The sequence below is a fragment of the Canis lupus genome, chromosome 9, assembly GCF_003254725.2.
Source record: "Canis lupus dingo isolate Sandy chromosome 9, ASM325472v2, whole genome shotgun sequence".
Classification (NCBI taxonomy): domain Eukaryota; kingdom Metazoa; phylum Chordata; class Mammalia; order Carnivora; family Canidae; genus Canis; species Canis lupus.
In genome coordinates, this window is record NC_064251.1 from 3,427,163 (window position 1) to 3,453,067 (window position 25,905).

The following is a 25,905-nucleotide window of genomic DNA, read 5'->3' on the forward strand; positions in this document are numbered from 1 at the left end:
GTGATGCGCGGTGACTCCCACGTGGCACCACGCGCCGGGAACCCTGAGGCCGAGACAGGAAGTCATCCCAAGAGGGGTGAAGTCGGGCTGATGCCTGGTGGGAGACGGTTTTCCAGGAAGACAAAAAGTCCGGGGAGCGTGTCAGGCGAGGACCGGTCTTGCCGGGGCACGGGTGGGGCGAGAGCGGGAGGTTCAGGGGTCCGGGCGCTGGTCGGGTCTCTGTGGATGGAGCATGAAGCCTGAGGATGCTCTTGGCAGGTAGGGGCTGGTGTGGACCGGGCTGCGGGGCCCGCACAGGGGCCCCTCCCGGCGTGAAGAGGAGAGTGCCCAAGGCGCTGGACGATGTGCAGCCACGGGGGACAGTGGGGAAGGGAGGATGTGAGGAACAGAAGACTTGACATTGATTCTGGGGGCCCAAGACCCACAATCAAACTGTTGGCAGCGCTGGTTCCTCCCAGAGGCCCTGAGAGAGAATGTGTCCCAGGCCTCTGTCCCGGCTTCTGGTGGCTCCAGGCCATCCTTGGCGTCCCCTGGCTTCTGGATGCCTCACCCGATCTCTGCGGCCATCTCTGTTCTCTCGAGGTCTTTCCTCAGTACCCTCTTCTTTTTTTTTTTTTTTTTTTTAAGATTTTATTTATTCATGAGAGACACAGAGAGAGAGGCAGAGACACAGGCAGTTGGAGAAGCAGGTTCCATGCAGGGAGCCCGATGTGGGACTCGATCCCGGGACTCCAGGATCACGCCCTGAGCTAAAGGCAGATGCTCAACCGCTGAGCCACCCAGGTGCCCCTCAGTACCCTCTTCTTGTAGGGACAGTCATCCTAATGCAGGATGATCTCATTTTGAGATCCTTACCTTGACTACATCTGTCTGCGAAGACACTGTCCCAACTAAGGTCACACGTACAGGTCCTGGTGGACATGTCTTGCAGGTGCCAGCATCCTGCCCACTACACCACATGTGAGAGTTTGCGGGGTGGGCAGGTGAGGCAGGAGCTGCTGACACAGGGCAATGGGAACAAGGAGCGATCGTGGGGGGTTCAGGGGCAGCAGTGGGGTGGGAAAGAGAGCCTGGAGGCAGGCTCTGCACCAGCCACGGTTCTTGAGGCCCCGATTCTTGGGGCCCTGGAGGAAGGACCAAGAGAGAGAGCCGCTATTTGGGGATGAGGAGGGGGAGAAGTGGAGAGGGTAGGGGACCAGCACAGGGGCTCCCCAGGAGAAAGGCAGCCCTCCCACGGGGCAGCAGTGACTCAAGGCCGGAGACGGCCTTGCACACCCCAGAGCGGGAAGTGAAGCAAGGCTGCCTCTGGGGGCCGGGCAGGAGCCAGACCGGCTCGGCCTCCGTCCTCCGTCCTCCGAGTGCACGTCTCGCTGGGCTTGCACTTCCCATCAAAGGCAGCGTGCACAGCTGCAGGAGCCGGATGACTCCAACCACAGCAGAACTTTTAATTTGACATAAACAGCCTCAGAATAGAGGGCAGGTACCGGCGTCTGTGTATAGGTTTGCAACCCGGGCTGCGTTCGGAGAACCTGCTGTATTCGGGGTGCAGCACACAGACTGCGGAGAGGACCGCGCTGTCCTCGTGGACGGTCCGGGGCGCGGGGACAGAGGCATCAGCTCTCCATTCCCCGTGCTGATCGGAGCCGCCAGGGCAGGAGCTCAGAGAGGCTGGTCCTCGGGGCTGGGATGGGGACGGGAGCTCCCCCCGTGCTTCTGCTTGGGGTGTGGGGGGGTGTCCTGGAACTGGCACTCCAGCTGGCTGGCCTGCGAGGGAGCCGCACACTATTTGTGCTTTTAGCAGGCACTTAGCACTCAGGGTGGGCCCGGCTCCCTCCTGCGGGCTTTAAAAACATCAGCACCTGCCTTCGGGCCAGGGTGTGATCCTGGAGTCCTGAGATCGAATCCCACCTCGGGCTCCCGGCATGGAGCCTGCTTCTCCCTCTGCCTGTGTCTCTGCCTCTCTCTCTCTCTCTGTCTCTCATGAATAAATAAATGAAATTTTAAAAAATCAGCCCAGGTGGTCCTTGGATATGGGAGTCGTTGTCACTCCCACTTAGAGAGGGCGTGTTAAGTGATTTGGCCACACGAGAGCCAGTGCCCTCACCCGAATGGTGGGCAGCCCACTGCAGAGGCAGGTGGGCGCCTGGCAGCTCCAGCATGGCTCCTCAAGGACTGCCTGTCGCATTAGTTTGGGCTCTTCCATGGAATGTGACAAATTCAACTCAAACTAAAACTGAAGAAAAAAGAAAAGTGAGTTGACTCAATTCACAGAGACTGCTTCAGGCCTGGCTGGGTCTAGGATTCAGATGATATCATGAGAGGTCCCTGTTCCTTTCCCTTTCTCTGCCTCCTCTTGTCCTCCTAGCCCCTCTCTCCTCCTCCCACCCAGATGATGTCATGAGATCTTTTTCTTTCCCCGTATCCAGCTCTGCTGCCCTCAGTATTGGCTTCATTTGGGGCAGCAAAGGTGGTTTCCCGTTGTTCTAAGCTTAGGGCACCCCTGTAGCTAGAATGCCAGAGAAAGAGCCCGCCCCCAGGGCCCTGGCACCCTCGTCAGTCTCGTAGGTCTGCATCCGGCCCCATCACCGGGCGGGAGCGCCAGAATCAGACACGCCAGGGCTGTTCCCCGGGGGAGGGATGCTGGGCAGACCCACCACCCCGAGCCTCCCCGCCTTCCGCAGGGTGGTGAGCAGCTGGATTGAGCGGCGCAAGGTGCAGTCTGAAAAGGCCAACCTGATGATCCTCTTCGACAAGTACCTGCCCACGTGCCTGGACAAGTTGCGCTTTGGGTTTAAGAAGATCACGCCCATACCGGAGATCACGATCACCCAGATGATCCTGTACCTGCTCGAGTGCCTCCTCACAGAGAGGAACGCGCCGCCCGACTCCCCCAAGGAGCTGTACGAGCTCTACTTCGTGTTCGCCTGCTTCTGGGCCTTCGGGGGAGCCCTGTTCCAGGACCAGGTGCGCGGCCGGCCGCCGGGGAGCCCGCTGCCCACGGGGGGGCTCGGGTGTCCCTCGCCGCGACCTCGCGGCGTTTGTGTTCTCCCAACAGCTCGTGGACTATCGAGTCGAGTTCAGCAAGTGGTGGATCAATGAATTTAAAACGATCAAGTTCCCGTCGCAGGGAACCATCTTTGATTACTACATAGACCCCGACACGAAGAAGTTCCTGCCGTGGACGGAAAAAGTGCCGGCCTTCGAGCTGGACCCTGACATCCCGCTGCAGGTACCTGCGCAGGGGCGACAGTTTACGGACAAGTCGGGGGCGGGACTCCGCGTCCCCGCTCGGGCCTCCCGACGGACGGCCAGGGGCCCACAGCTGCCCACAGTAGGACAAGGGACCAGACTGCCCCGGCGAGCACGTCAGCGGCGGGAAGCTGGAATGAGAGGCTCCTCCTTCGCCCCCAGGCCTCGCTGGTGCACACGACAGAGACCATCCGAATCCGCTACTTCATGGACCTGCTCATGGAGAAGTCGTGGCCGGTGATGCTGGTGGGGAACGCGGGCACCGGCAAGTCCGTGCTGATGGGAGACAAGCTGGAGAGCCTGAGCACCGACGACTACCTGGTGCAGGCCGTGCCCTTCAACTTCTACACCACCTCAGCCATGCTGCAGGGTAGGGCCAGGGCCGGGAGCAGGGGTGGGGCGGGGGGCAAGCTGGGGTGCAGGGGGCGCTGTGGCCGGGAGCAGGGGTGCAGAGTTAGGAGCAGGCTGGGGCAGGGAGGAGCAAGCTGGGATGTAGGATGAGGCCAGGGCCAGGAACATGGGTGCAGGGTAGAGGGCAGGCTGGGGTACAGGGTGGGGCCAGGGCCAGGAGCTGGGATGCAGGCTGGGGCCCTGGCCAAGAGCAGGGGTGGGGCAGGGGCAGGCTGGGGTGCAGAGAGCTGCTGGGACCAGGTGCAGGGGTGCAGGGTGGGGTCAAGGACCAGGGTGGGTCCTTAGGGCCCAGCATAGACACCTCTAATCGTGTTCACCCCACATGGCCACCCCCCCACATTCCCCATTATCCTTTTCCACCAAAGACCCAGGGACTGGCCAGGATCCTCCTCACCTGCCACACCCCTGCACTGGCCTTTTGCCACGAGTAGGGGGATGGGAGTAGTAGCCAGGACCCCTGTTCCCAGAGTTCCTGGGCACACCCCCTGGGGAGCTGCTCCCTGGCCAATCTGAGGGGGCCCCCGAGCTTGTCCACTGCCCTCGGCGCAGACCCTCCATGCCCGTGGCTCACTCCATTGCTCCTGGGGGTGATGGGGTCAAAGCCCCGCCAGCCCCGGTGCCCCATCCAGGACCCCTCCCTCGGCCACTGCATCTGGTGCTGGGGACCCTGGGCCCCGCAGGACCTCCCACCAGAGTGGAGCTGGCATGGCCACAGCCAAGTGGCTCCTTCCTCTAGGGGTTCTTGAGAAGCCACTGGAGAAGAAATCCGGGAGGAACTACGGTCCACCAGGCACCAGGAAGCTGATCTACTTCATCGACGACATGAACATGCCCGAGGTGGACAAGTATGGGACCGTGGCCCCCCACACGCTCATCCGGCAGCACATGGACCATGGACACTGGTAAGTGGGTGGGGTGGGGGCCACGGGGACGGTGCAGGACCGCCAGGGTGAGGGCGTTTCACCGAGGTCTAGGCCCCGGGCTGGCAGCCATGGCCAAGGGCTCCCATGCAGGGAGGTTACACAGGTCCCTCTCCCATTGGGGTCCATCTGCCAGGGGAGACAGAGGTGCTGCAGAGGCAGGGGGAGCTCTGAGGGAGCCCCCCCACTGTGGTCCCAGAGGAGTCCAAGGCCTGGGGCAGAGACATGCCCCGGGGGGGAGGCTGCCCAGCAACTGAAAGCTAGAAACGGGGTCAGGACAGGCCGTGGACAGACCCTGGAGGGACGGCAGCCTGCACAGAGCAAATGGCATGTGCAAAGGGCCTGGAGGGAAGGAAACATGGCCCCCCAAACGTGGAGGACCCCGTATGGCTGCAGAGTGAGAGCCAGAGGGAGAGGATGCGCAGGGCAGCTGCAGCCAGACCCCAAAACCCATGCTGGCCAGAGAAGCCCTCTCCCACAGGTAGCAGGAAGCCGAGGGTGGCACGTTTATGTCTGCGATTTGGAAAGATCAGGAAACATGAAGTACAGTTAACATAAGTGTGTCTTTTTTTTTTTTAAGGGCTTATTATTTGTTTGAGATAGAGACAGAAAGCACAAGTGAGGGGAGGGACAGAGGCAGAGGGAGAAGCAGACTCCCCACGGAGCAGGGAGCCCTATGCAGGACTCGATCCCAGGACCCCGAGATCACGACCTGAGCTGAAGGCAGACGCTTTACCGACTGAGCCCCCCAGGCGCCCCCAAAATAAGGTGTCTTGACACAAGGGTCCTGTAATGAGCTGGCAAGTGGCTCAGGCCAAACCTTGGGGTTTTGAGACCAAAGGAAGCCAAGAACTCCCGTCAGAAATCATCGGGCGCTGGAGGCAAGAACCAGAGGCACGGAAGGGTGAACAGGTGGCAGAGCCGGACATCGGGCACACGCGCAAGCGTCCCCGCCTCGTCCCCACGCCACGCTGGCCTGCGGAGCTCCGGGCCGTAGGGAGCCAGGAAGGTCAGCAGTGAAGCAACGGCCTGTTCGGCAGGGACGGGGCGCCAGGACGCTCCCTGGGGGGGCGTAAGGAGCCAGGCCAAGGGGCCGGCCCTAAGCAGGCCGGGAGCGGCGTGGGGCGCTCACCCTCCCCGAGGGTCATGGCCTGCGAGCTGGGGACCGCCCGGCGGCCCTGGCTCACACCGGCCCACAAGCCACCCCACGCGCGAGCACGGCCCAGAGCCAGCAGGACGGGGAGAGCACCCGCGGCGCCTAAAACTCACGGGGCCCGGCATCCGGAGGGTCGGGGATCCCTGCGAAGCCACAGGAACAGGTGGCAGCTCCCAGCAGGCCAAGTGCTTAACGGGGGGTGGGGGACCCCGAGGGGTAAGAAGTGCACGGAACGAGCTTTATAACCTTTCAACGCACCCGAGCCCCGGGCAGCTCCGTCCAGGGCATACTCGGCCTGTCAGATAATCGCCATCGCTGCTCGTTGTGACGGTCCCAGGCAGACGCAGCCCTCAAAGTGCGACCCGGGGGCCCGCGCCGCGGCTCTCGGAGCCCCCCGAGGCCTCCCGTCGCAAAATCCTTCTCGAGAACGTGAAGTAAAAGTGGATGTTTTCACATATAAGCTATATTTATAGAAGGTTTCTCTGGGGGGTCACTGCAGGCAGGAGATGACTGGGGGGACTGGGGGCCCCGTGATGGCTCCGCCAGGCCGGTGGCACGACCTTGCGCCCATCTCCCTCGCAGGTATGACAGGCAGAAGCTGACGCTGAAGGACATCCATAACTGCCAGTACGTGGCTTGCATGAACCCCACCTCCGGATCTTTCACCATCGATCCCAGACTCCAGGTGGGCACAAATCAAACTCCGGGGACCCAGCCCCTGTGGGTTTGAGGCTCACTTTGGCACAAGAAGATAAAAGCATCGATCCGGGGTGTTGTCGGGGCTGCAGGCCGACGTCCCCTGGAGAGCTCCCTAAGCTCTCAGCGTGCGTCAGGGAATTCCCGGGGCAGCGAGACGCCAGCCAGCCCTCCCTCGACCCCGAAGGGCTGCCCGGTTTAGCAAATGCAACTGCAGGCATCCGGTAAAATCTGCATTTCAGATAAACAACAAATACTTGCCTAGTATAAGCGTGTCTTGTACAATATTTGGGACATGATTATACTGAAAGCAACGATTTGTTGTTTATCGGAAACTCCAATTTAACGGGATATCCTGTATTACACCTGCAACCCCGCCCAGGCAGGACCTCACCTCCGAAGGACCTACGCAGATAGGGACCTAGAATATAAAACCTGGGCTGCGCCCTGAGACACTCTTTGGCTTCTGCCAAAATTTTGCTTGAGAGCAGGAAGTGTAAATTTGGCTGTTGGGGATGGGATCAATATTTAATGGGATTTTACTATATATAAGGCACAAGGAAGGGAAACTGTCCGTTCCGACCCTGCCCACAAGACACTGGGTGATGAGGACAGTCTGCTCCCCGAAGAAGGCAGCCCCGGCCACGGGCTGGTCCCCGCGGGCTGCCCGATGGGGGTTTGTGCTTGTTCCGGGCAGCGCCACTTCTGCGTGTTTGCTGTGAGCTTCCCGGGCCAGGAGGCCCTCGCCACCATCTACAACACGATCCTGGCCCAGCACCTGACCTTTCGCTCAGTCCCCATGGTGGTTCAGAGGATGAGCAGCCAACTGGTGGCCTCAGCCCTGGGTAAGCTGACCAGCCTCATCCCCCACTCCTGTCGGCACAGCCCTACTGCTTTATGGGGCTGATGGCTCCTTCACAGTTTCCCCTGGTAAATATTTTATTTATACTTTCAAATCAATATTTTTAAATGATGCTATGTTTCAGCAGGAGATATTACGAAATCCAATTGCTCGAGGGGAAGGCAGGGGGGTTGGAAATTCAGTGTACAGAAATGATTTACACGTCAGTAGAGCAGCAAACCTCTCCCCTTGTCAGCCGTGCAGATTTCTTACTTAAATTGTCACTATTTCATAGTCCATTTGCTTTAGAGACTATACCTTAAGCTCTGCACTTCCTGAGGCCATTAAGAGTACCTGAGAATCGATGTATCTCTTTCCTGTAACAGCCCTGCATCAGAAAGTCACTGCAACATTTCTTCCCACGGCCATTAAATTTCACTATGTCTTCAACCTCAGGGACCTCTCCAATATTTTCCAGGTACTGCTCTTCTAGGCCTGTTACGGCCGCGTCCCTGCTCCATAGGTGCTCTCTGCTGCTCTCAGGAGGGAAAGCAAAATGATGGATGGATAGTGAGATGGGGTGGTGGTGGTGGTCGTGGTGGTGGTGGTGGTGGTGGTGAGGATGGTGATGGTGGTGATGGTGACAATTATGATGGTAGTGATGGTGATGGTGGTAATGATGGTGATGGTAATGATGGTGATAGTGATGGTGGTGATGATGATGGTAGTGATGGTGATGATGGTGGTGGTGATGATGATGGTAGTGATGATTATGATGGTAATGGTGGTGATGGTGGTGATGGTGATGATGGTAGTGATGGGGATGGTGGTAGTGATGATGATGGTGGTGGTGGTGATGATGATGGTGATGATGATGATGGCAGTGATAGCGATGATGGTGATGATGAGAGTGATGGTGATAATGTCGATGATAATGATGGCAATATGTGGGGGTGGTGGTGATGGTGATGATGATGACGGTATTGGTAATGACAGTGATGATATTTCCTTATTTATTGACTGTTTAGTCTGAGCCAGGCACCAGGTTTGGCCACTTACACCCGCATTTTCTCCTCCAAAAATACGTGTAACATGCTCCTATATCCCCATGTTACAGAAGGAGAATCTAAGACTCTGGGAGGCTAAGGCATGCTCAGCTCAAATGTCGTGTCCTCTAGAGGTCCCTCTTCACCCCTACACTATCTCACTGCCTCCCTTTATATCATTCATAGCCCACGTCACAATGTATAACTACCTTGTTACTCTGATTGGCTGCATCTCCCACTAGAATGTGGACTCCATGAAGACAGAGCCTACCTTGTTGCTGTGATCCTGGAGCCCCAGAGAGAGTCTGGAAAATGGCAGACCCTCAATAAGAACGTGTTGAATGTCCCCAGGGCACTTGGTCAGCAAATGGCTAAGCCAGGACTAGACATAGGCAGACCTGCTGCAGAGCCCCAGCTTGGAACCCACTCTGGCCATGCCCCCTTGTCCCTTCTCCACTATCCACCCTGTTAGAGAGTCAAGACCTTGCTCTGTCTTGTGAGAATCCCCCCATATCTCTCCCCACGACACACCCTCCAGCCTCCAGGATTTGCATGGCCTTGGGCCTCAGTGGCTTCCCTGGCTTGACAGATCACTGTCTGGGCAAGTGACCACTCTGTTGCTTCACCTGTGAACCGCACTTGGCTGGCTTTCATAGCACAGCTAAAGGTGCTGACCACCTGTGTCTGGGGCAGGGACTCTTGTTCTCCACCACGGAGATCCTGAGAATACCACTTGACCTAGTCCGCCTCTGGCTGCACGAAGCTGAAAGAGTGTATGGAGACAAAATGGTTGACCAGAAAGACCAGGAAACGTTGCGCAGAGTCACCATGGCTTCCACCAAGAAATTCTTTGATGTGAGTCAAGCCACCAAGTCCCTCCAATGAGCCCAGAAAGACTCCACAGTAATGATGGTATCTGGGCCCAATGATAAGGCCAGCACTCTTGGAAGGGCCCTCACAGGGGGGTGGGAAGGACCCACTGGGTCCCAAGAAATGACTCTGTCACATGAATGCACAACTGAGGGAGAAAGGATTGACTCGGAGGGCAGGATGTGATGACCCCCCTCCATCGACTTGGGGTAAGAAAGACCTGTGTGGGTCAGTGTGTTCTGCCGGTATGTCCTGATGTCCTCGGCAGATTCATTTCTTCCTCCTGATGTGATGGGGATGGGACCGTCCTACTAGGGATTTCTGCTGATGGTTTGCAGAGCCCTGGCAGCAGTGGTCTGGGCCCATGAAGACTTGGCCTGGCATCCTGGGGGGCGGGGAGGGGAGCACGATGGCGAGGGACCGGAGCTGCTACTGATGATCTGCGCATGCCCATGGTGGCCAGCAACAGAAGTGCCTTGCCCCTTATTTCTAGGATCTTGGTGATGAGCTCCTGTTTGCCAAACCAAATATGTTTTGCCACTTCTCTCACGGAATCGGCGAGCCCAAATACCTCTCGGTAACCAACGTGGCTCACCTGAACAAGCTGCTGGTGGACGTCCTGGACAGTTACAATGAAGTCAACGCAGTCATGAACCTGGTGAGCGCTGTTTGAGCGCACAGCCCGGGGAAGGGGCCGGGCCACGGTCTCCTGTCGTGTCTCATCACCAGCGCCTCACTGGCGTTCTGGGGCTGCGAGACTCACAGCGAACACCGGCCGGGCTGGGAGGAGAGTCTGTGCCGCGGGAGGAGCCGCGTCCGGGTGCGCCGGGGCGCTGAGGTGTCCCTCTGGCCTCTGCAGGTGCTGTTCGAAGACGCGGTGGCTCACATCTGCAGGATCAACCGCATCCTGGAGTTCCCCCGTGGGAACGCCCTGCTGGTGGGCGTGGGCGGCAGCGGCAAGCAGAGCCTCTCTCGCCTGGCCGCCTACATCAGCGCGCTGGACGTGTTCCAGATCACTCTCAAGAAGGGCTACGGGATCCCGGACCTCAAGGTGAGACGTGGCTCTCTGACAAGCCACCCTAGGAGGTGGGGTGCGGGGGGAGAAAACTGACGGCTCACATGTCCAGCACACAGAGCCTATGTCACTGCAGGCTCCTCATCACACCGAGGGCCGGGACACGTGTCGGCCGGTGCCCACGCCCCGGTGGCAAAGGTGAGAGGGCCTGTGGGTCAGGGTCCGCACAGTCAGCACAGACCCGGTTCCTGCCCCGGTCACGGGGGTGGTTCTGCGTCATCCCCCGTTGGCCAGATTAAATAATTCAGGGCTGTTACGGGGTATCTGACTACAAACTTGGATTCGGGAAGGCCGCTTTTTGAATTAATTAAATAAACATTAGCGTAAACAGGTCTCCCATCCCCAAGATACGCCACCGAGGCTTTTTATTGATTTCTTTTTCCCGAAAATTTGCTCTGTCAGGGAACTGTGTGCTCGTCAAACACGATTAGCCCAGACCCAATCCTCGCAGCGCTTCAGGTTGGAACTGAGATTGATTCGAGCGCATTACGCGGGCCCGGCTCCCTCGATGCTGGTGCCGGGGCTGCTCTGTGCGTCTGGACGGTGCCGGACCGGGCAGCAGCCCCCCAGCCCACGGGGCCCCGAGGCCGCAGCACCCTGGACTCCCGGTGGGGGAGGCGGCCGGCCGGCACAGGCGCCGGGAAGGGCAACGCCGGGGACGACCCCCTCCGATCAGCGTCTGGTTTCTGGTTGTCACTGTCCCCAGCGGACTCTGCTCTTTCTATCCGAGGACTAGCCCGCGTGTTTTCTAAGTCCCTGCACTAAGGGAAGCTCTTCCTACCCGGTTCTCCAGATGCTGTCTCCTGACCGGCTGCCCCGTCCTGTCCGCTAGCCAGTCAGGCCGCTCACCCGGGTTTCCCCAGGGCGCTCGCCGGCAATTAGGATCTTCGCACCTGCGCTGTATCATCTCACTGGGTTTTCTCCGGAGAGTTTCTAGTCTTACTAACCAGTAACCACATTGTATGGGGTTATTTTCATGACAGCATCCTGCCCTTTGCTCTGTCCCTGTGTGGACTTTGTCCCTGGTTCCTGACTTTAGGGCCGGCGGTGGGCATTCAGTCTGAGCCACGCCGAGGCCTGTCCTCTCAACACCCACATCAAGCCGGCTCGTGCTAGCCGTCCCTGACCCTGATGAAGCCGCTGCCATGGGTCTGGAAGTAAGGAAGGAGACGGGGGGCTAGCGGGGCCTGCACCGTGCTGCTAGGGATGGGACGTTGCTCTATAGTCCACCTGTACTATAAGCTGTAGGGGCCCACCAGAGGTTAGAGATGCAGCAGGAAAGAGGTCTGGAAGCGCCCCCGCGGGACACTGCACCTTGTGGAAAATCCTGGACTCGGTCCCCAGAACATGAGATGCCATTGAGTGTTTGAGCAGAGAGGGCCAAGACCTGAGAGAGCCCCAGAACCAAGTAGAGAGTGGCTTGAGGCCCACGGAGAGTGCCGTGGGGTGACCTGTGGGGAGCTGCGGCAAAAGCCCAGTGACCCCACAAAGACTGGGACCAGACGGTGTAGAGACGGGCAAAGGAGGGACCTGAGTCTAGGGTACCCCCTGGTCTCTGCCTGTGCAGGAGGGAGCGTGTGAAGGCAGGGCGTGGCTGGGACCCCGGGCCAGCTCAGGGGGCCCCACCAGGGATGGGAGCGTGTGCCCCTCCGTCACTGCCGATCCCTAGATTCCCCTGGACCTCCGTCTCGACCGCGGGTGGGGAAGGGGCTCACAGGAGCTGAGCTCTCGGAGCTGGCAGTGACGTCTGTGCCTGGAACTGGGACCGGCAGGGTGGTGCCTCCACCGGGCAGGAAATGAGGACAGGACAGAACTGGGCTGGGGGCCAGGGCAGCCAAGACGCCAGTGCCCGGAGGAAATGCGTCACGAACGACAAATGACACTGCTCTGCCTGTGGCCCGTCAAGGAATCTAGGGGAGTGGGGGGGGGGGGCACGTGTTGGGGATTGGGAAGTGCTGGGAGTGGGAGGTACTGACCCCAGGACAGGCCCTGCAACCCAAGAGGGTGGGAATCCAGGGGCGGCAGGATGAGGGCCACGAGCAGCTGTGGGCTTTCCTGGGGGCCCGAGCCTGCAGCGAGTGGAGCACCTGCAGGTGGCGATGAAGGGGCACCAGGTGCAGACTTTGCAGAAGGAGGAGTGGCCAGGACTCAAGCACAGGCCATTTACCCAAGCGGGCCTCTCATCCCTATTCCTAGGCCTTCACGGCCTTCAGTCTTTCCAGAAACTTCCACCCAGACCAGGGCAGCTGCGCAATTAGCTTCGCGCACCTTGGCCAGTCTGATCAGACTTAGAACCTGAACTTGGGGGACCTTGGCAGCTTTCCCATCCAGCCACCCCCACCTACAGGAGGGACGAGCCCCCGGGAGCATCCTGAAGACCTGCCGGGGGCAGACTTGTGACTCGCAGGCACACTGCCCTCCTCCACGGCCTCGGGGGTGGCGCTGGGCCCACGTGCAACGGCTGCGGCGGGACCGCCAGACCAGGAGCACCTGCCTTATCAGCTCCCAGGCCCCGCCGACCTGCGCCGCTGGCTCTCCTAAGCCCAGGGTTTCCCCTCGCCTTTGTTCTCGCGTCAAACATACGGAACCCGAGGCTGGCTTTCCACTGCAGTCACCTCCAGCTACGGGGCCTTGGTGACGTGTCTCTGCACAGAGAGGCCGGGTTGCTGGGCTGCTGCCAAACAGCACTGAACCCCTCGGGGTGCCTGTGAGCAATTACAGGGGCCCACGGGGTGTACGGAAAATCAGCCATTACCCTCGGCACGGGCGCATGACTCCTGGGGCAGCGCCAGACGCTCTGCACGCACACCTTGGACTGTATCCTTGGACAATAGCAACTATTTGTGCTGCTCTGTGATGTTCCTGTGTGTTCCTTTTTACTGCTCCCCTTCATTCATTCTTCCAGCCCTGACCGTGCAGTTATCCTGTGGAGCTGCTTCTTTAAGTCCCACTAGGGGCGGGACAAGCCTTATGCAGTGTCCCTGTGTCCTTGTCCAACACCAGCTCCTGACCCTTGAGCCCCGAGCCTGGAGCGCATTGATTCGAGACCTTTTTTAGGGTCTCTGAGGTTTTGCCTTTCTTCCTTTTTCTTTCCTTGGTAGTAAAACGAACACAGCACAAAATTTTACCATTGTAACCATACAGGTCGGTGGCATTACGTACATCACGCCGTTTTATAACCACCGCCACCGCCACGCCCGGTCCCCAGACTGAAACACGAGCCCACTCTGCCCCCAGCCCGTGGCGCCCACCCCCAACATTCTATCTCTGTGACCCTGGAGGCTCCAGGGACCTCACCCAAGTGGAATCCCGCAGTTCCTGGAGTTTGGGGACGGGCTGACCTCACCTGGCATCGCTGCAGACCCACCTATGTTGTAGCAGGTGTCAGGAGATCCCTCCCATTCATGCCTGAGCAATAACCCATCATACAGACAGGCCACGTTTGGTCCATCCGTCTGTCGGTTGACGGGCCCCTGGGCTGCTCCCGCCCATGGGCTGCAGTGAGCACGGGTGCTCCCCACCCAAGGTTTCAGGTCCCTGTCCATAGACCCTGCACACGTCTTACAGAGTTGACCCCCCAGACGTCCCTTCCAGGGTGATCGTCAGGCCCTGACCGTGTCCCCCTTGGGTCCAGGTTGACCTGAGCGCGCAGTACATAAAGTCAGCGGTGAAGAACGTTCCCTCGGTGTTCCTGATGACAGACTCCCAGGTGGCCGAGGAGCAGTTCCTGGTGCTCATCAATGACCTGCTGGCCTCGGGGGAGATCCCGGGGCTGTTTATGGACGACGAGGTGGAGAACATTATCTCCTCCATGCGGCCCCAAGTGAAGTCCCTCGGCATGACCGACACTCGGGAAACGTGCTGGAAGTTCTTCATTGAGAAAGTGCGCAGGCAGCTTAAGGTAGGAGCCCTGGTCTCACAGTCACAGCATCCGGGGAGCAGCCCTGGGCCCAGCGCAGGGCTCAGGTCCTTCCCCTGGGGGCGGCGGCACAGGCTGCTCCCATCTGCGTATGTTAGGCCTTCAGAGCAAACGGTGCGCTGCCCGATGGACGCCCGCCGACACACACACACCCCGCATGCATGATTTTAAGTAGATTTATAAGTGCACCTCGACCTTCAACGTTCCTTCCAAGGGACGCTGGGCTGAACTACCTGTGGGGCCAAGGGCCCTTCGGATCCTTTCCTCCCTTCTCATCAGCATCCAGTAGGGGCAGCTGTCCCGAACAGATGCTGCCCCCAACCCCGACCCTGAGGGTCCACCCCCCATAGCTCTCCCAGGGCCTGCTGGCTACCATCACCCCTGCTCCATGCAGACACGGCACGGTCCCTCTTCTTGTCCCCAGTCTGGGTTATGCGGGGCCACCCATGGATATTGTTTGGGGGCCGAGGGAGCCCCTGAGGGAGACCCTGATGGATGCGGCCTCTGCTGGGCTCCTCCTCCAGGGCCCGGCACGGCCCTCCTCCCGTGGAATGGCCACTCCAGGAGGCACCCGCTACACCACGGAGGAAGGGGCTGCAGAGCCAGGAGGGGCCCAGTGGCTGAGGCTATTCCCGGTCCCACAAATGGGCACCAGGGCCCGTGCGCACAGCACCACCTGCGGCTGGGGTCCCAGGGAGCCCCAAGTTGTCTGGGGATTAGTCACCATCGTGGCCATGGGGACCTGGAAGAGGCTCCGTGTCCTCGGCCCTCCTCTGCCGGCGATGGTGCTCATTCCCACTCGGACCTTCACCCGGCCGTCCCCGCCGCAGGGCCACGTCAGAAGGCCAGGGGCGTTGTCTGCATTTCCCCATTCCCCACAAGAGGTGTGAAGTCAGTGGAATGTGCACCAGTTGCATGTTAAGGCCGGAACCGGGGTGACTCCGCAGACACCTGGAAGCAGACAGCAGAGAGCTTCCCTTCCCGAGCTCAGCCCTCAGCACCCCGGGCCCCACAAGCCGCTCTCCTGTCCCGCATCCAGGTGATCCTGTGTTTCTCTCCCGTGGGCTCCATCTTGCGTGTGCGGGCGAGGAAGTTCCCTGCTGTTGTCAACTGCACGGCCATCGACTGGTTCCACGAGTGGCCGGAAGACGCCCTGGTGTCCGTGAGCGCGCGCTTCCTCCAGGAAACCGAGGGCATTCAGGTGGGTCACTGGGCACCGGCCCGTCCGCCGCCCTCCGTGCTGGTGCGCAGAGCCAGGAGGGTCTGCCCCCAGGACAGGGGGACCCCGCACCCTCTGCCTCCACGACTTGGAGGACTATGAAAGGGGGGAGAGGAGGTGTGACCTCAGTCACCAAGATCCGTGATGTCCTCGTGCAGTACTTTTAAAAACCAAAATCAACGCTAAATAATTCACAGTGAACAAATACCAACATCATAAACAAAGACAAGCCGCTGGTAGTTGGCTTCACGGCCCTGTGTTACTGTGCCAGGGGCCACTGGTTTCAACTGGCTCGGAGCGCCCCACCCCTGCGGCCGCTGGCCCACAGGGCCAGGTCAGGAGAGCTGACGCCAGGGTGCCCACAAATTGAGCAACGCAGGCTTTAAACACAGTCCCTGATCAGGGCTGACAGGCGCGCCTGCATTTATTCTGAGGGCATCCAGAGGCCCGCGCTCACTCCCATCTCGGGCTCCAGCAGGGCTCCCCCTGGGGCTGCTCCCTCACCTCTGACCTGCCCCTGCTGACAGGGGTGGTGGGTGATCTAAGCCTCCTCCTCTTTTACTGGGGGGGCGGGGGGGGCACTTCTCTCATTTCCCTGGGGGCATAGGCATGGGTTTCCAGCCCCAAGACAGGGGCCTCCTAAGATCGGGGGGAGCAGCCCCCACTGCTGGCACCAGGGAGGGCCACAGAGTAGATGCCGAAGGGGAAGCATGCGTCGGATGAACACATTTCCACGTTGACTCAAATTGCAGCGTATTGCACGGACAGCTCCGGGGGCAGAACACTCAGGCAGGGGGGGGCGGCCCAGATGGTGGTGGCTGTGACCCTGGTGTGGGAAAGGACCCAGCATAGGTCCTTTACACAGTGAATGCTCGCTGTTGGGGTTGCCCGGGTCACCCCAACACGTGGTCAGGCCCTGCAGTCTCCCAGGGATGCAGGCGTGTGAGTCGGGGAGAGGTAGTTCCAGTGATAAAGCTGTGTCGTGTCCCTGGTGCTTGGCCAAGCCCTCGAAGAGATGGTGTCAGCGCCCACGACAGCCCCTGAGGGCACTGCCGATTTGAGCCTCAAGCAGGTTGAACGGCCAAGACTGAGGGGCTGTGCCTCCCCTCCAGGGTCCCAGCGAGGAAAGGAAGGTTGGCCTTGCTGAAAACCCGGGGACCCCAGCCGCCTCCTCCCCAGGCCCCTAAGGGGCGTGGGATTGCTCCCCCAAGGGAACAGGGCACTAACGCCCTGACTCACCTTTGCAGCCAGAGGTCAAGACCTCCATCAGCATCTTCATGTCTTACGTGCACACAACGGTCAATGAGATGTCCCAGCTGTACTTGGCCACCGAGCGGCGCTACAACTACACCACACCCAAAACCTTCCTGGAGCAGATCAAACTGTACCAGAACCTGCTGGCCAAGAAGAGAATGGAGCTGGTGGCCAAGATCGAGAGGCTGGAGAACGGGCTGATGAAGCTGCAGAGCACGGCGTCCCAGGTAGGGAGGGCGGCTCCGCCTGCAGGTTCCAGACCTTCCCCCAAGTGAGGGAAACAGGAGTCCCGCCTCGGAGAAGCTTCCATTCTCAAATCCCGGAGAACGTGGGGGTTTTAATATGAAAAATGGATTCAAAATGCTTTGGCAATGCTGCTGTTACTCTGTTGGGTGCTTTACGTGGGCCCAAGTGCAGTGGGATTTGTGGGATCAGGTCACGGGCATCTGTGACCACACGCCCTGAGACACCTTGCACACTGCGGTGCCCACTTGGAAAGGCTTTTGCCATCCTCTGGGTTTTGTTTTCTTTTTTAGGTTTTCTGCCTGGCTTTATTAGGTGCCCTCTCTAGTGCAGCCCGGCCCCTTGACCTTCACTGCCCACTGCTGGTGTCCCCAGGGGAGCCCTGACGACAGCCCCTGCCACTCTGCTGAGGCGTGAACCCACCTCTGCCTCCAGGGAGGCCGAGCCCCTGGAACCAGAGCCACAGGCAGTGTGGCATGGGTCAAGGCCACCCCTGTAAGGGTGTGGGGGGAGTACGGCAGGGGGTGTTCCAGGAAGACAGACCTTGGAGGGGCCAAGCAGGATGGCTCCCACCTGGACAGCTTGCTCAGAAGGGATCAGAGAGGAGCCCAGCTAAGCAGGACACTTCTTTCCCCCAGAGGAACCTTCCAGACATGGTCCTAGCACAGGGACGGCGGGGCCTCCTTGCGGGAGAAACCACCAAGAACGGGGCGGCATGTCCCACCCTGTCCCTCACTCCTTTCCCAGGCTCCCTCCCGCCTGGCAGGCCCCGGGCGGCACAGCCACGGCAGCCTGGCCCTCGCCCCCCAGTGCTGCCCTCCAGCCTGTGCGTGGGGCCGGGACCCACCCTTGCCCGTCTCTCGGGGTCTCCTCCCCAGGTGGATGATTTAAAGGCCAAGCTGGCAATTCAGGAGGCTGAGCTCAAGCAGAAAAATGAGAATGCGGACAAGCTGATCCACGTGGTGGGCGTGGAAACCGAGAAGGTCAGCAAAGAGAAAGCCATTGCCGACGAGGAAGAGGCCAAGGTGGAAGTCATCAACAAGGTGCGCGGCCGAGCTCGCTCCCCGACGGCTCCGCAGGCCCGGCCTTCCCCAAGGCTCGGTGCCCGCTCCCGGCCCGGGCAAAGGCTGGGAGCTTCTCTCCCGAGCACGGGCCCCCCGCTCAGAGGAGGGCTGCCCAGGCCACGGAGGCGGCATCTCCAGGAGCTGGGAGGAAATGCAGGGTCGGGCCCCAGCCCAGCTCCGGCCACGGTCTGCACTGTAGCCAGATGCCGGGGGCCAGGAGCACAGGAAGGTCTGAGAAGCCCGCCTCGGGCGGGAGTCCTGGGCCTCAGACTCGCTGCACCAGGCGTCCCCAGAGGCGCCGGGGTTACTGGTCCCCAGGGGCCCCTGGCCTGCCCCGGGGGGCTCCCCCCTCCCCCCGGGCCCTGCAGGCCCTTGAGGCCTCCAGCCGTGCACCCGCATTGGTGTGTAAATGGAGAGTATCCAGTAACTGCCTGCGATCTGCTGAGATGGAGCATGGCCTGGTGGCAAGTGGTTTGGAGGAGGAGGGGCCCCGAAGGCCGCCACCAGGTGCTGGAGGAGGAAGAGGACACGGGCCAGGCAGGGCGGCAGAAGCCCCACACCATTCCTCCTCGTAACCCGCACACCCACAACCCACTGAGGCCCAGGGAGGTCGGCAACAGGCGGGCGGCATCGTCAGGATCCGAGCCAGGCCCCACAAGCACACCCCAAGCCGTGACCTGCCATCTGCCACTCCTGTGGCCCTTAGTGTCCGGGCGCCCGTCCCTCTCCAACCCCGGCATCCGGAAATGGCCCCTCGGGGGCTGCCCCCGGGTTAGAGACCTCGCCTCCCGTGCCCAGGCCTGCGGTCACGCCCCACGCGGGCCTCCAAGGCCGGGCCTAGACGGACCCTCCAGGAGGTGCCTTGCAGACCCCCTGTCCCTTCTGCCCTCCCACCTCCGTGCCAGCAAAGCCCCCAGCCCCCACTGCCTCGTATCGCACCGAGGCCCTCCAGAGGCTCAGAGGGGCTCTTCCTGACTGGGCGCGTGTGCGTGCAGCAGTGCGTGCGGGGGTCTCTGCCCTAAGGGGAGGGCGAGCTCTACCTCCCGAGTGTCCCATCCCAGACAGATCACACAAGGGCACCAACAGACAGTAAGGCCTCGGAGCCTGCGGCGCGGGGCCCGTGTGGCCCCAGGGTTTCTCTCCAGTCTTGGAAGCTGAGGCCCACGGAACGACGTCCCCCTTCCAGGATCCCGAACCCACGGCCCCCCTGTGTGGCTCCTTCTAGCCTGAGAGCTGAGGGGCAGGGGCGAGGGGACAGGGAGGAGACAGGTGGGCTCCAGGAGGTGACCTGTGACCTGGCAGGCTGACGGGGGGCATGGGGCACAGCAGTGCTACCGCCACGGAGGACACGCATGTGCACAGTTCATGCATGGGCCTGGGGGGAGGCCGCCCTCCTCACTCCCGGCTGCGCTCCCTCGTGCCCAGGGCGCCACGTAACAAGCACACTCACGCACACATGCACACACTCGGCCGCGGTCCCCATCCCCGCCTGCACTGAACTTTCCTTCGTGGCTTCCTTCCAGAATGTCACAGAGAAACAAAAGGCTTGTGAAACGGACCTGGCCAAGGCGGAGCCGGCCCTGCTGGCAGCGCAGGAAGCTCTCGACACGCTGAACAAGGTAAAGGAAGGAAACGAAAGAACCGGGACCGGCCAGGGTGGGGAGAAAGCCATGGAGCCGGCACGGGGACCCCAGGGTCTCGGCGGTCTCCCCGGTCGTCACGGGGCCTCCCGATCCCGCGGCAGGGCCCCGTCCCCTCACAGCTGCTGCTTGTCCTTCGTTTACAGAACAACCTGATGGAGCTGAAGTCCTTTGGGTCCCCCCCGGACGCCGTGGTCAATGTCACGGCCGCCGTCATGATCCTGACCGCCCCCGGGGGCAAGATCCCCAAGGACAAGAGCTGGAAAGCCGCGAAAATCATGATGGGCAAAGTGGACACCTTCCTGGACTCCCTGAAAAAGTTCGACAAGGAGCACATCCCCGAGGCCTGCCTAAAAGCGTTTAAGTGAGTCGGGGCCACGCCGTGGGGTTCACTTCACTTCCTGCCGGTGCTGCATGGTCCCCGTTCCCCCAGGCAGCCTGTGCTCATCAGGGTGGGCAGGTGGGCAAGGTGGGGGCCCAGACTCGGCGGGCGGCAGGTGGGGAGTTGTCCCGGTGTCGGGGTGAAGTGTGGGCTCCCGGGGCGTCTCACCACCCACTGCCTCCCCCACCCCCACCTAAGGAGTCAAAGCAGGTGGGAAGGCCCGTGGCCCCAAGTCTAGGCAGCCCCTTCCCCACAGGAGACATGGGAGGGTCAGCGACCCCCACGGCCCCAGGATGCCAGGCGGGCAGAGCAGCTGCAGGGCCATAGGAGCTGGGGAGAGGCCCCCAGAGGCAAGAGCAGTTGTGTACATGTGCACGCATCACACACACACACACGCTGTACATATACGTATACACATGCAGCCACGTACACACACGCTGTACATACACATGCTTGCATGATGCACATGCACCCATGCACAGTGTACATACACCTGCACACATGATGCACACGCACCCATGCATACATAGTATACACACACCTGCATGCATGATGCACATGCACCCATGCACACACACTGTACATACACCTGCACGCATGATGCGCACACCCATGCACACTGCATGTACACGTGCACACATGACACACACTCATGCACACAACACTGTAGTACACCTGCACGCACACACATGTGCAGTGGGTGTCCTCCGCTGGCTCGGGCTCCATCAGGCGTGATCTTTTTCTTTCCGTTGTTGTCACCGTAAACACCACATCCAGAGGGACATGCGTGCAGCAGGTTGGCCATGTAGCTGTGGGGTGGGTGTGGGACAAGACTAGACACACGTCCCCGGGCCTCCCACCCGGGGGCCCACGTGCTGGGCTGGCCCCTGCCAGTGGCAGTGGCAGTGGCGCCGTACATATACAGAGACTGTCGGGCTCCTGCCATTCACCCAACGCCGGAACAAGAGGACACGTTCTCCGGCTACTTCGGTGGCAGGTGGCCCGGCGCATTCGCAGCGCTGCGGCCCCTGGAGGATTCAGGCCGGCTCCACCCCGCCGGCTCCCCCGTGTCTGACGTGCGTTGAAGGGTGCAAACCCGCTTTAGTATCAACCTAAACAAGGCGTGAAGTAAACCAGGGGAGGAGGAGCTGGGCTGCCGGCCCTAATTTGGGCCACTCACCAGTTACTACCTCGAATTACGCATTTGAAATTCTTTCTATTGACAGTTCAGTTTGTTGTGCCTAAAAATACTGGTTTCCGGAAGGGTCTAGGGTGCATCTCTGGGGATTTTCCCTCGGTCCACCCCGGGAGTGGAGGTGGCGCTGTGGGGGTCCAGGGATCTCTGGGGCGCGGGCTCCGTGTGTCTGCCAGCGCTGCCCCCTCCCTGCTGGGTCACGTCGGGAGAGATGCTCAGCCTCTCTGGGCCCGTCGCCCCACAGTGCCATGGGGTGATGACACATGCCAAGGGGAGCAGGCTCCAGGAGCCCCCATGCAGGAAGCTCTCATAACAGCGCCTGACACGCAGCCCCTGACGCGAGGGCTACAGCTTCCTGCAGGTGGCACTCGGGGCAAGTCTCTGAGCCCCCAGCCCCCTGAACCTGGGTTTTCTTGCTGACGGGTGGGGTCTGAGAATGAAACGGGACCACCTACAGAAAGCTCCAGAACAGAGAACGAGGAATGCAATCCCCTCCTTCATGTGATCACAGGCCATCCCCTCACTCCCCAACTTCTGGGGACAGAACACCGTGCCTCGCTCTTTTCTTCATCTTTGAGACACCCCCCCAAAACCCCAATTCACAGCGCTCCCCTCGTAACTGCTTGGGACGGGCGGCCAGAGCACGTACCAGCGCGGCCCTGATGGCTGGAGGGTAGACGCCGGACGGCCTGGGGCCCAGGGCCCACGCCAGCACCCACTGTTCCCTCTCCAGGCCCTACCAAGGCAACCCCACCTTCGACCCCGAGTTCATCCGCTCCAAGTCCACGGCCGCCGCGGGCCTCTGCTCCTGGTGCATCAACATCGTCCGCTTCTACGAGGTGTACTGCGACGTGGCCCCCAAGAGGCAGGCCCTGGAGGAGGCCAACGCGGAGCTAGCAGAGGCGCAAGAGAAGCTCTCGCGGATCAAAAACAAGATTGCCGTGAGTGCTCCCCGCACCCAAGGGGCTCCCCCCGGGGTCAGAGCCCTGCGGGGCGGGGTCAGCACAGTGTGGCCACTGTGAATGACCAGCGCAGCTGCAGGGACCAGATCGCCCACCCGGGAGGCCCCGCTCCGTGCTGTGCGCACTCTGGCGGGACCTGGGACGCCACCACCGCCGCATTTCCTGGCCATTCTGTTCCCCCAGGAACTCAATGCCAACCTGAGCAATCTCACGTCGGCCTTTGAAAAGGCAACTGCAGAGAAGATCAAGTGCCAGCAAGAGGCCGACGCCACCAACAGGGTGATCTCGCTGGCTAACAGGTAGCTCGCTCCGCCCCGCGGGCCACCCTCTTGTCTTGCCAGTGCCCGTGGAAGGGACAGGCCCGCAGAACAGGATAGACCCACTGACTGACGATCGGCCAGTGTCTCCACCTCCTGGGTAGAGGACCTCTGTGCATCTCGTGACCTTTGGGGTCACAGAACCCACCCTAACCCAGACCTGCCCGGGAGGCAGCGTCCACGGGGGCTTGTTCTCACCGCAACGTGGTGTCTGTACGGCCTTCCAGGGCCTCCACCTGCGCGGCCCTTTACGCCCTGATTACACACGTGGCCTCCAGAGCAGCGCTGTCCCAACGGGAAGGCAGCTCGAGCCACGCCCACCCCTTACATTTTCCCATTGCCACCTTAGCACAGTACAAAGATGAGACCAATTCTGAGGATGTATTTTTCTGAACCCCAAATGGGATCATTTCGACATGCAGTCGTTGTGAGGACGATCGCTGAGACAGTCCGCGCATGTTTTCATTCCGGGTCCTCAAAACCCACGTGCACATCTCAATTTGGACTAACCGACACCTTGGGTGCTCACCAGTGGGCAGCGAGGCCTCAGGGCTTTCTTTTCCTGCTTTTGAAAGTGAGCCCCGGGAGCCTGGCACAGAGTCGGTCCTAGGGTGTGGCCTCTGGTTGCCTGTTCCCCTGCCCAGAGGGCTGGCAACTGTTGGCAGGTGGTAGTCAGTGAGACCCAGGGACCCTCGGAGATCCCAGGCCGCCTGACAACGGCCTCCAGCAGAGTGCAGATGCCATCCTAGGTTTGAGGGACTTGACATACCCACCAAGAAAAGCAAAGAGGTCTTTTGGTCTTTGGGAAGCAAGGGCTCCTGGGGGTGATGTTAAGGACAGACCTCAGGGGTCATAATTAGGCAACCTGTGCTTTCAACAAATATCTCAATGCTCTCAGACTGGGGATGTTGCATCTAGGGTCAGGGGCCAGCTCTCAGGCAGGTGGCCAGAGGAGCAGGATGCCAACCCTGCCGTACCCACTCCGCATGGGGCCAGGTGCCCTCCAGATGCCACACTGTCCTGTGGCCACCGTGGCCACCATCCAGACTCCGCCTCTGCCAAGACTTGCCAGTTAGCCAAAGCCTGTGCTCAGTGGTGTCCCGGCAGCAGCTGTAGCATGTGGGCGAAATGTCCAAATAATGTCAGCTCAGAAGTGATGTCAGCGCAGAAGTCTGGGGAGGGGGCACTTGGCCCCCAGCTGCCCCCAGAAAGTGTTAGTTTTGCTTCCCTAAAGCAGTTATTCCCAAAAATTTCCCCCAAAGCATGTCCAGTGTTGAAGCACTGAGCAAAGGAAGGATTTGAAATGCCAGGCTCATCACACTGGGAGGTGGGAGCTGCTTCCTGTCCTTGGGCCTGAGTGACCCTCCAACATTCCTCCTCCCCCCACTGACCGCGTGGTCACATTAGGCTGGTAGGGGGACTGGCATCGGAAAACGTGCGCTGGGCTGAATCGGTGAAGAACTTCAAGAGCCAGGGGGTCACCCTGTGTGGGGACGTCCTGTTGATTTCCGCCTTCGTCTCCTACGTGGGCTACTTCACCAAGAAATACCGAAATGAGCTGATGGACAAATTCTGGATCCCTTATATAAAGAAGTTAAAGGTAAGAGGTTCAGTTGCATTCGTCACTCGGGAACTCTAGGGAGGTCCCCGGCGGGGCAGACCAGCTACACGTCACCCTCACTGATGCTCTGGCTGCAGCGGGTTTGCGCCGTGGCCCAGTGTGGCCGATGCTGCACCCCTCCTGGTGGGTTCCGAGACGCTCCATCAGGGCACTCGCTGTAAGTGCGGGTCTTCCAGACCACGGCGGCTCGTCCGTGGTCCAACCACAGCCCCGTCACTTGGAGAGCTGTCCCCCGTGGGGCAGTAAGGAAGGCCACCTCACCCCTTCTAAGAGCGAGCACTTCCTCTTGGCAGGTTCCCATCCCGATCACAGAAGGTCTGGACCCCTTGAGCCTGCTGACGGATGACGCCGACGTGGCCACTTGGAACAACCAGGGCCTCCCCAGCGACCGCATGTCCACCGAGAATGCCACCATCCTGTGCAACACGGAGCGCTGGCCCCTCATCGTGGACGCCCAGCTGCAAGGAATCAAGTGGATCAAAAACAAATACGGCAGCGAACTGAAAGCCATCCGCCTGGGGCAGAAGAGGTGGGGGCCGTGGTGGCAGGCGGGGCGAGGTGGGGGCTCCAAAGCTAGCCGCTGGCCGGCCAGCCCTTGTGCTTAGAAACACACCCGAGGTGTGTGACACCCTGGTCAGATGGGCAGGTGCGTCTTTACATACAGATCCTGGCCCACAGGTGGATTTGTCTTGCGATATTTGGTCTTGGGGAATAGTGCCAACAGTAAAGAATTAACCCCGGGGCTCTTCTCCGCACCCCCGCCCAGTACCTGCTGCTCCAGGGACAGAGCGTCACCCAGGCTTGAGTCCCACGTGGCCCCTGCCAACCACGAGGCTTCAGGCTGGTCATTTTCTCATTTCTCGTCTCTAGTGGGACACATTTCCTCGTCACAGTGGTCACTAGGGCCACCCCATTTTGCCTTCCTGGTGCACCGGGGCCTGGGGACCAGACACGGGTGTGAAAATGTCTGGCTCGACAGCTGTGAGGGGGCTGCCCTCCCAAAGGCCCCCAGGGGAGATGTGCACAGATGCCCCTCGGTTACCTGTCTTCTGGTGCCTTCTGGCTCTGAGGGCCACCTCCTGGGGCGTCCAGCGGTGCCATCTCTGGGCCCGCGTCCTTACCTGGCCCCACATCATGCGCACAGCTACCTGGACATCATCGAGCAGGCCATTTCTGAAGGGGACACCTTGCTCATCGAGAACATCGGCGAAACCGTGGACCCTGTGCTGGACCCGCTGCTGGGCAGGAACACCATTAAAAAGGGAAAGTGAGTTCCACGTTCCTCCTTCGCCGCTTGGCCCGTGTGAACTCGCTCAGGGGCAGGTGTGGCCTCTGCACAGAGGGGAGGTGCGGGGAGCTTCCCGCTGTCCTGGTGCGGCAGGGTCTTTGGCGGAACGCCGGTGCCCGGGGAGAGATGGGAAATAGTGGGGCCGCGCCCCGGTCAGGAAAGCCGCCACCGTGCAAGTGACCCCTGCGGACGGCCAGCCCTAATGGCCAAGCTCTCCTTCTATTTTTATGCGTTTTCCAGATCTTGAGCCTGTAGCACTATTTTTTCTTATTCAAGTGAAATCTACATCGCATAAAATTAGCTGTTTTAAGGCCAACAATGTGGTGGTATTTGGTGCGTTCACAGTGATGTGCGTGGATCAGCCCATCTAGTCCCCACGCCCCCCGCCCACGGCAGCCAGCCCCTGCCGTGCCCCCCAGCTGCCAGCCCCTGGCACTCGCCAGCGTGCCCTCTGCCTCCACGGATCTCCCTGTTCTGCATCCGTACAAGGGAATCGCACGAGCTGTGCCCCCTTGCGTCTGGCCGCTTTCCCCAGGC

At 60.5% G+C, this 25,905-nt stretch overlaps 1 protein-coding gene across 2 annotated transcripts in view; it reads left to right on the plus strand.

Moving 5' to 3' along the window:
• DNAH17 (dynein axonemal heavy chain 17) overlaps positions 1 to 25,905 on the plus strand; it is a 95,838-nt gene that overhangs the window by 53,704 nt on the left and 16,229 nt on the right. For both annotated transcript variants that reach the window (XM_025468164.3, XM_025468165.3), the window contains exons 45-65: positions 2,682 to 2,964; positions 3,056 to 3,229; positions 3,412 to 3,619; positions 4,397 to 4,562; positions 6,319 to 6,421; positions 7,130 to 7,277; positions 7,660 to 7,751; positions 9,013 to 9,174; positions 9,683 to 9,847; positions 10,049 to 10,240; positions 13,899 to 14,165; positions 15,223 to 15,384; positions 16,650 to 16,883; positions 17,778 to 17,942; positions 19,487 to 19,582; positions 19,750 to 19,967; positions 21,914 to 22,121; positions 22,326 to 22,441; positions 23,867 to 24,059; positions 24,374 to 24,609; positions 25,225 to 25,347. In XM_025468164.3, coding sequence (XP_025323949.3) covers positions 2,682 to 2,964; positions 3,056 to 3,229; positions 3,412 to 3,619; positions 4,397 to 4,562; positions 6,319 to 6,421; positions 7,130 to 7,277; positions 7,660 to 7,751; positions 9,013 to 9,174; positions 9,683 to 9,847; positions 10,049 to 10,240; positions 13,899 to 14,165; positions 15,223 to 15,384; positions 16,650 to 16,883; positions 17,778 to 17,942; positions 19,487 to 19,582; positions 19,750 to 19,967; positions 21,914 to 22,121; positions 22,326 to 22,441; positions 23,867 to 24,059; positions 24,374 to 24,609; positions 25,225 to 25,347 — 3,711 coding nt within the window. The remainder of the gene's footprint in view (positions 1 to 2,681; positions 2,965 to 3,055; positions 3,230 to 3,411; positions 3,620 to 4,396; positions 4,563 to 6,318; positions 6,422 to 7,129; positions 7,278 to 7,659; positions 7,752 to 9,012; positions 9,175 to 9,682; positions 9,848 to 10,048; positions 10,241 to 13,898; positions 14,166 to 15,222; positions 15,385 to 16,649; positions 16,884 to 17,777; positions 17,943 to 19,486; positions 19,583 to 19,749; positions 19,968 to 21,913; positions 22,122 to 22,325; positions 22,442 to 23,866; positions 24,060 to 24,373; positions 24,610 to 25,224; positions 25,348 to 25,905) is intronic.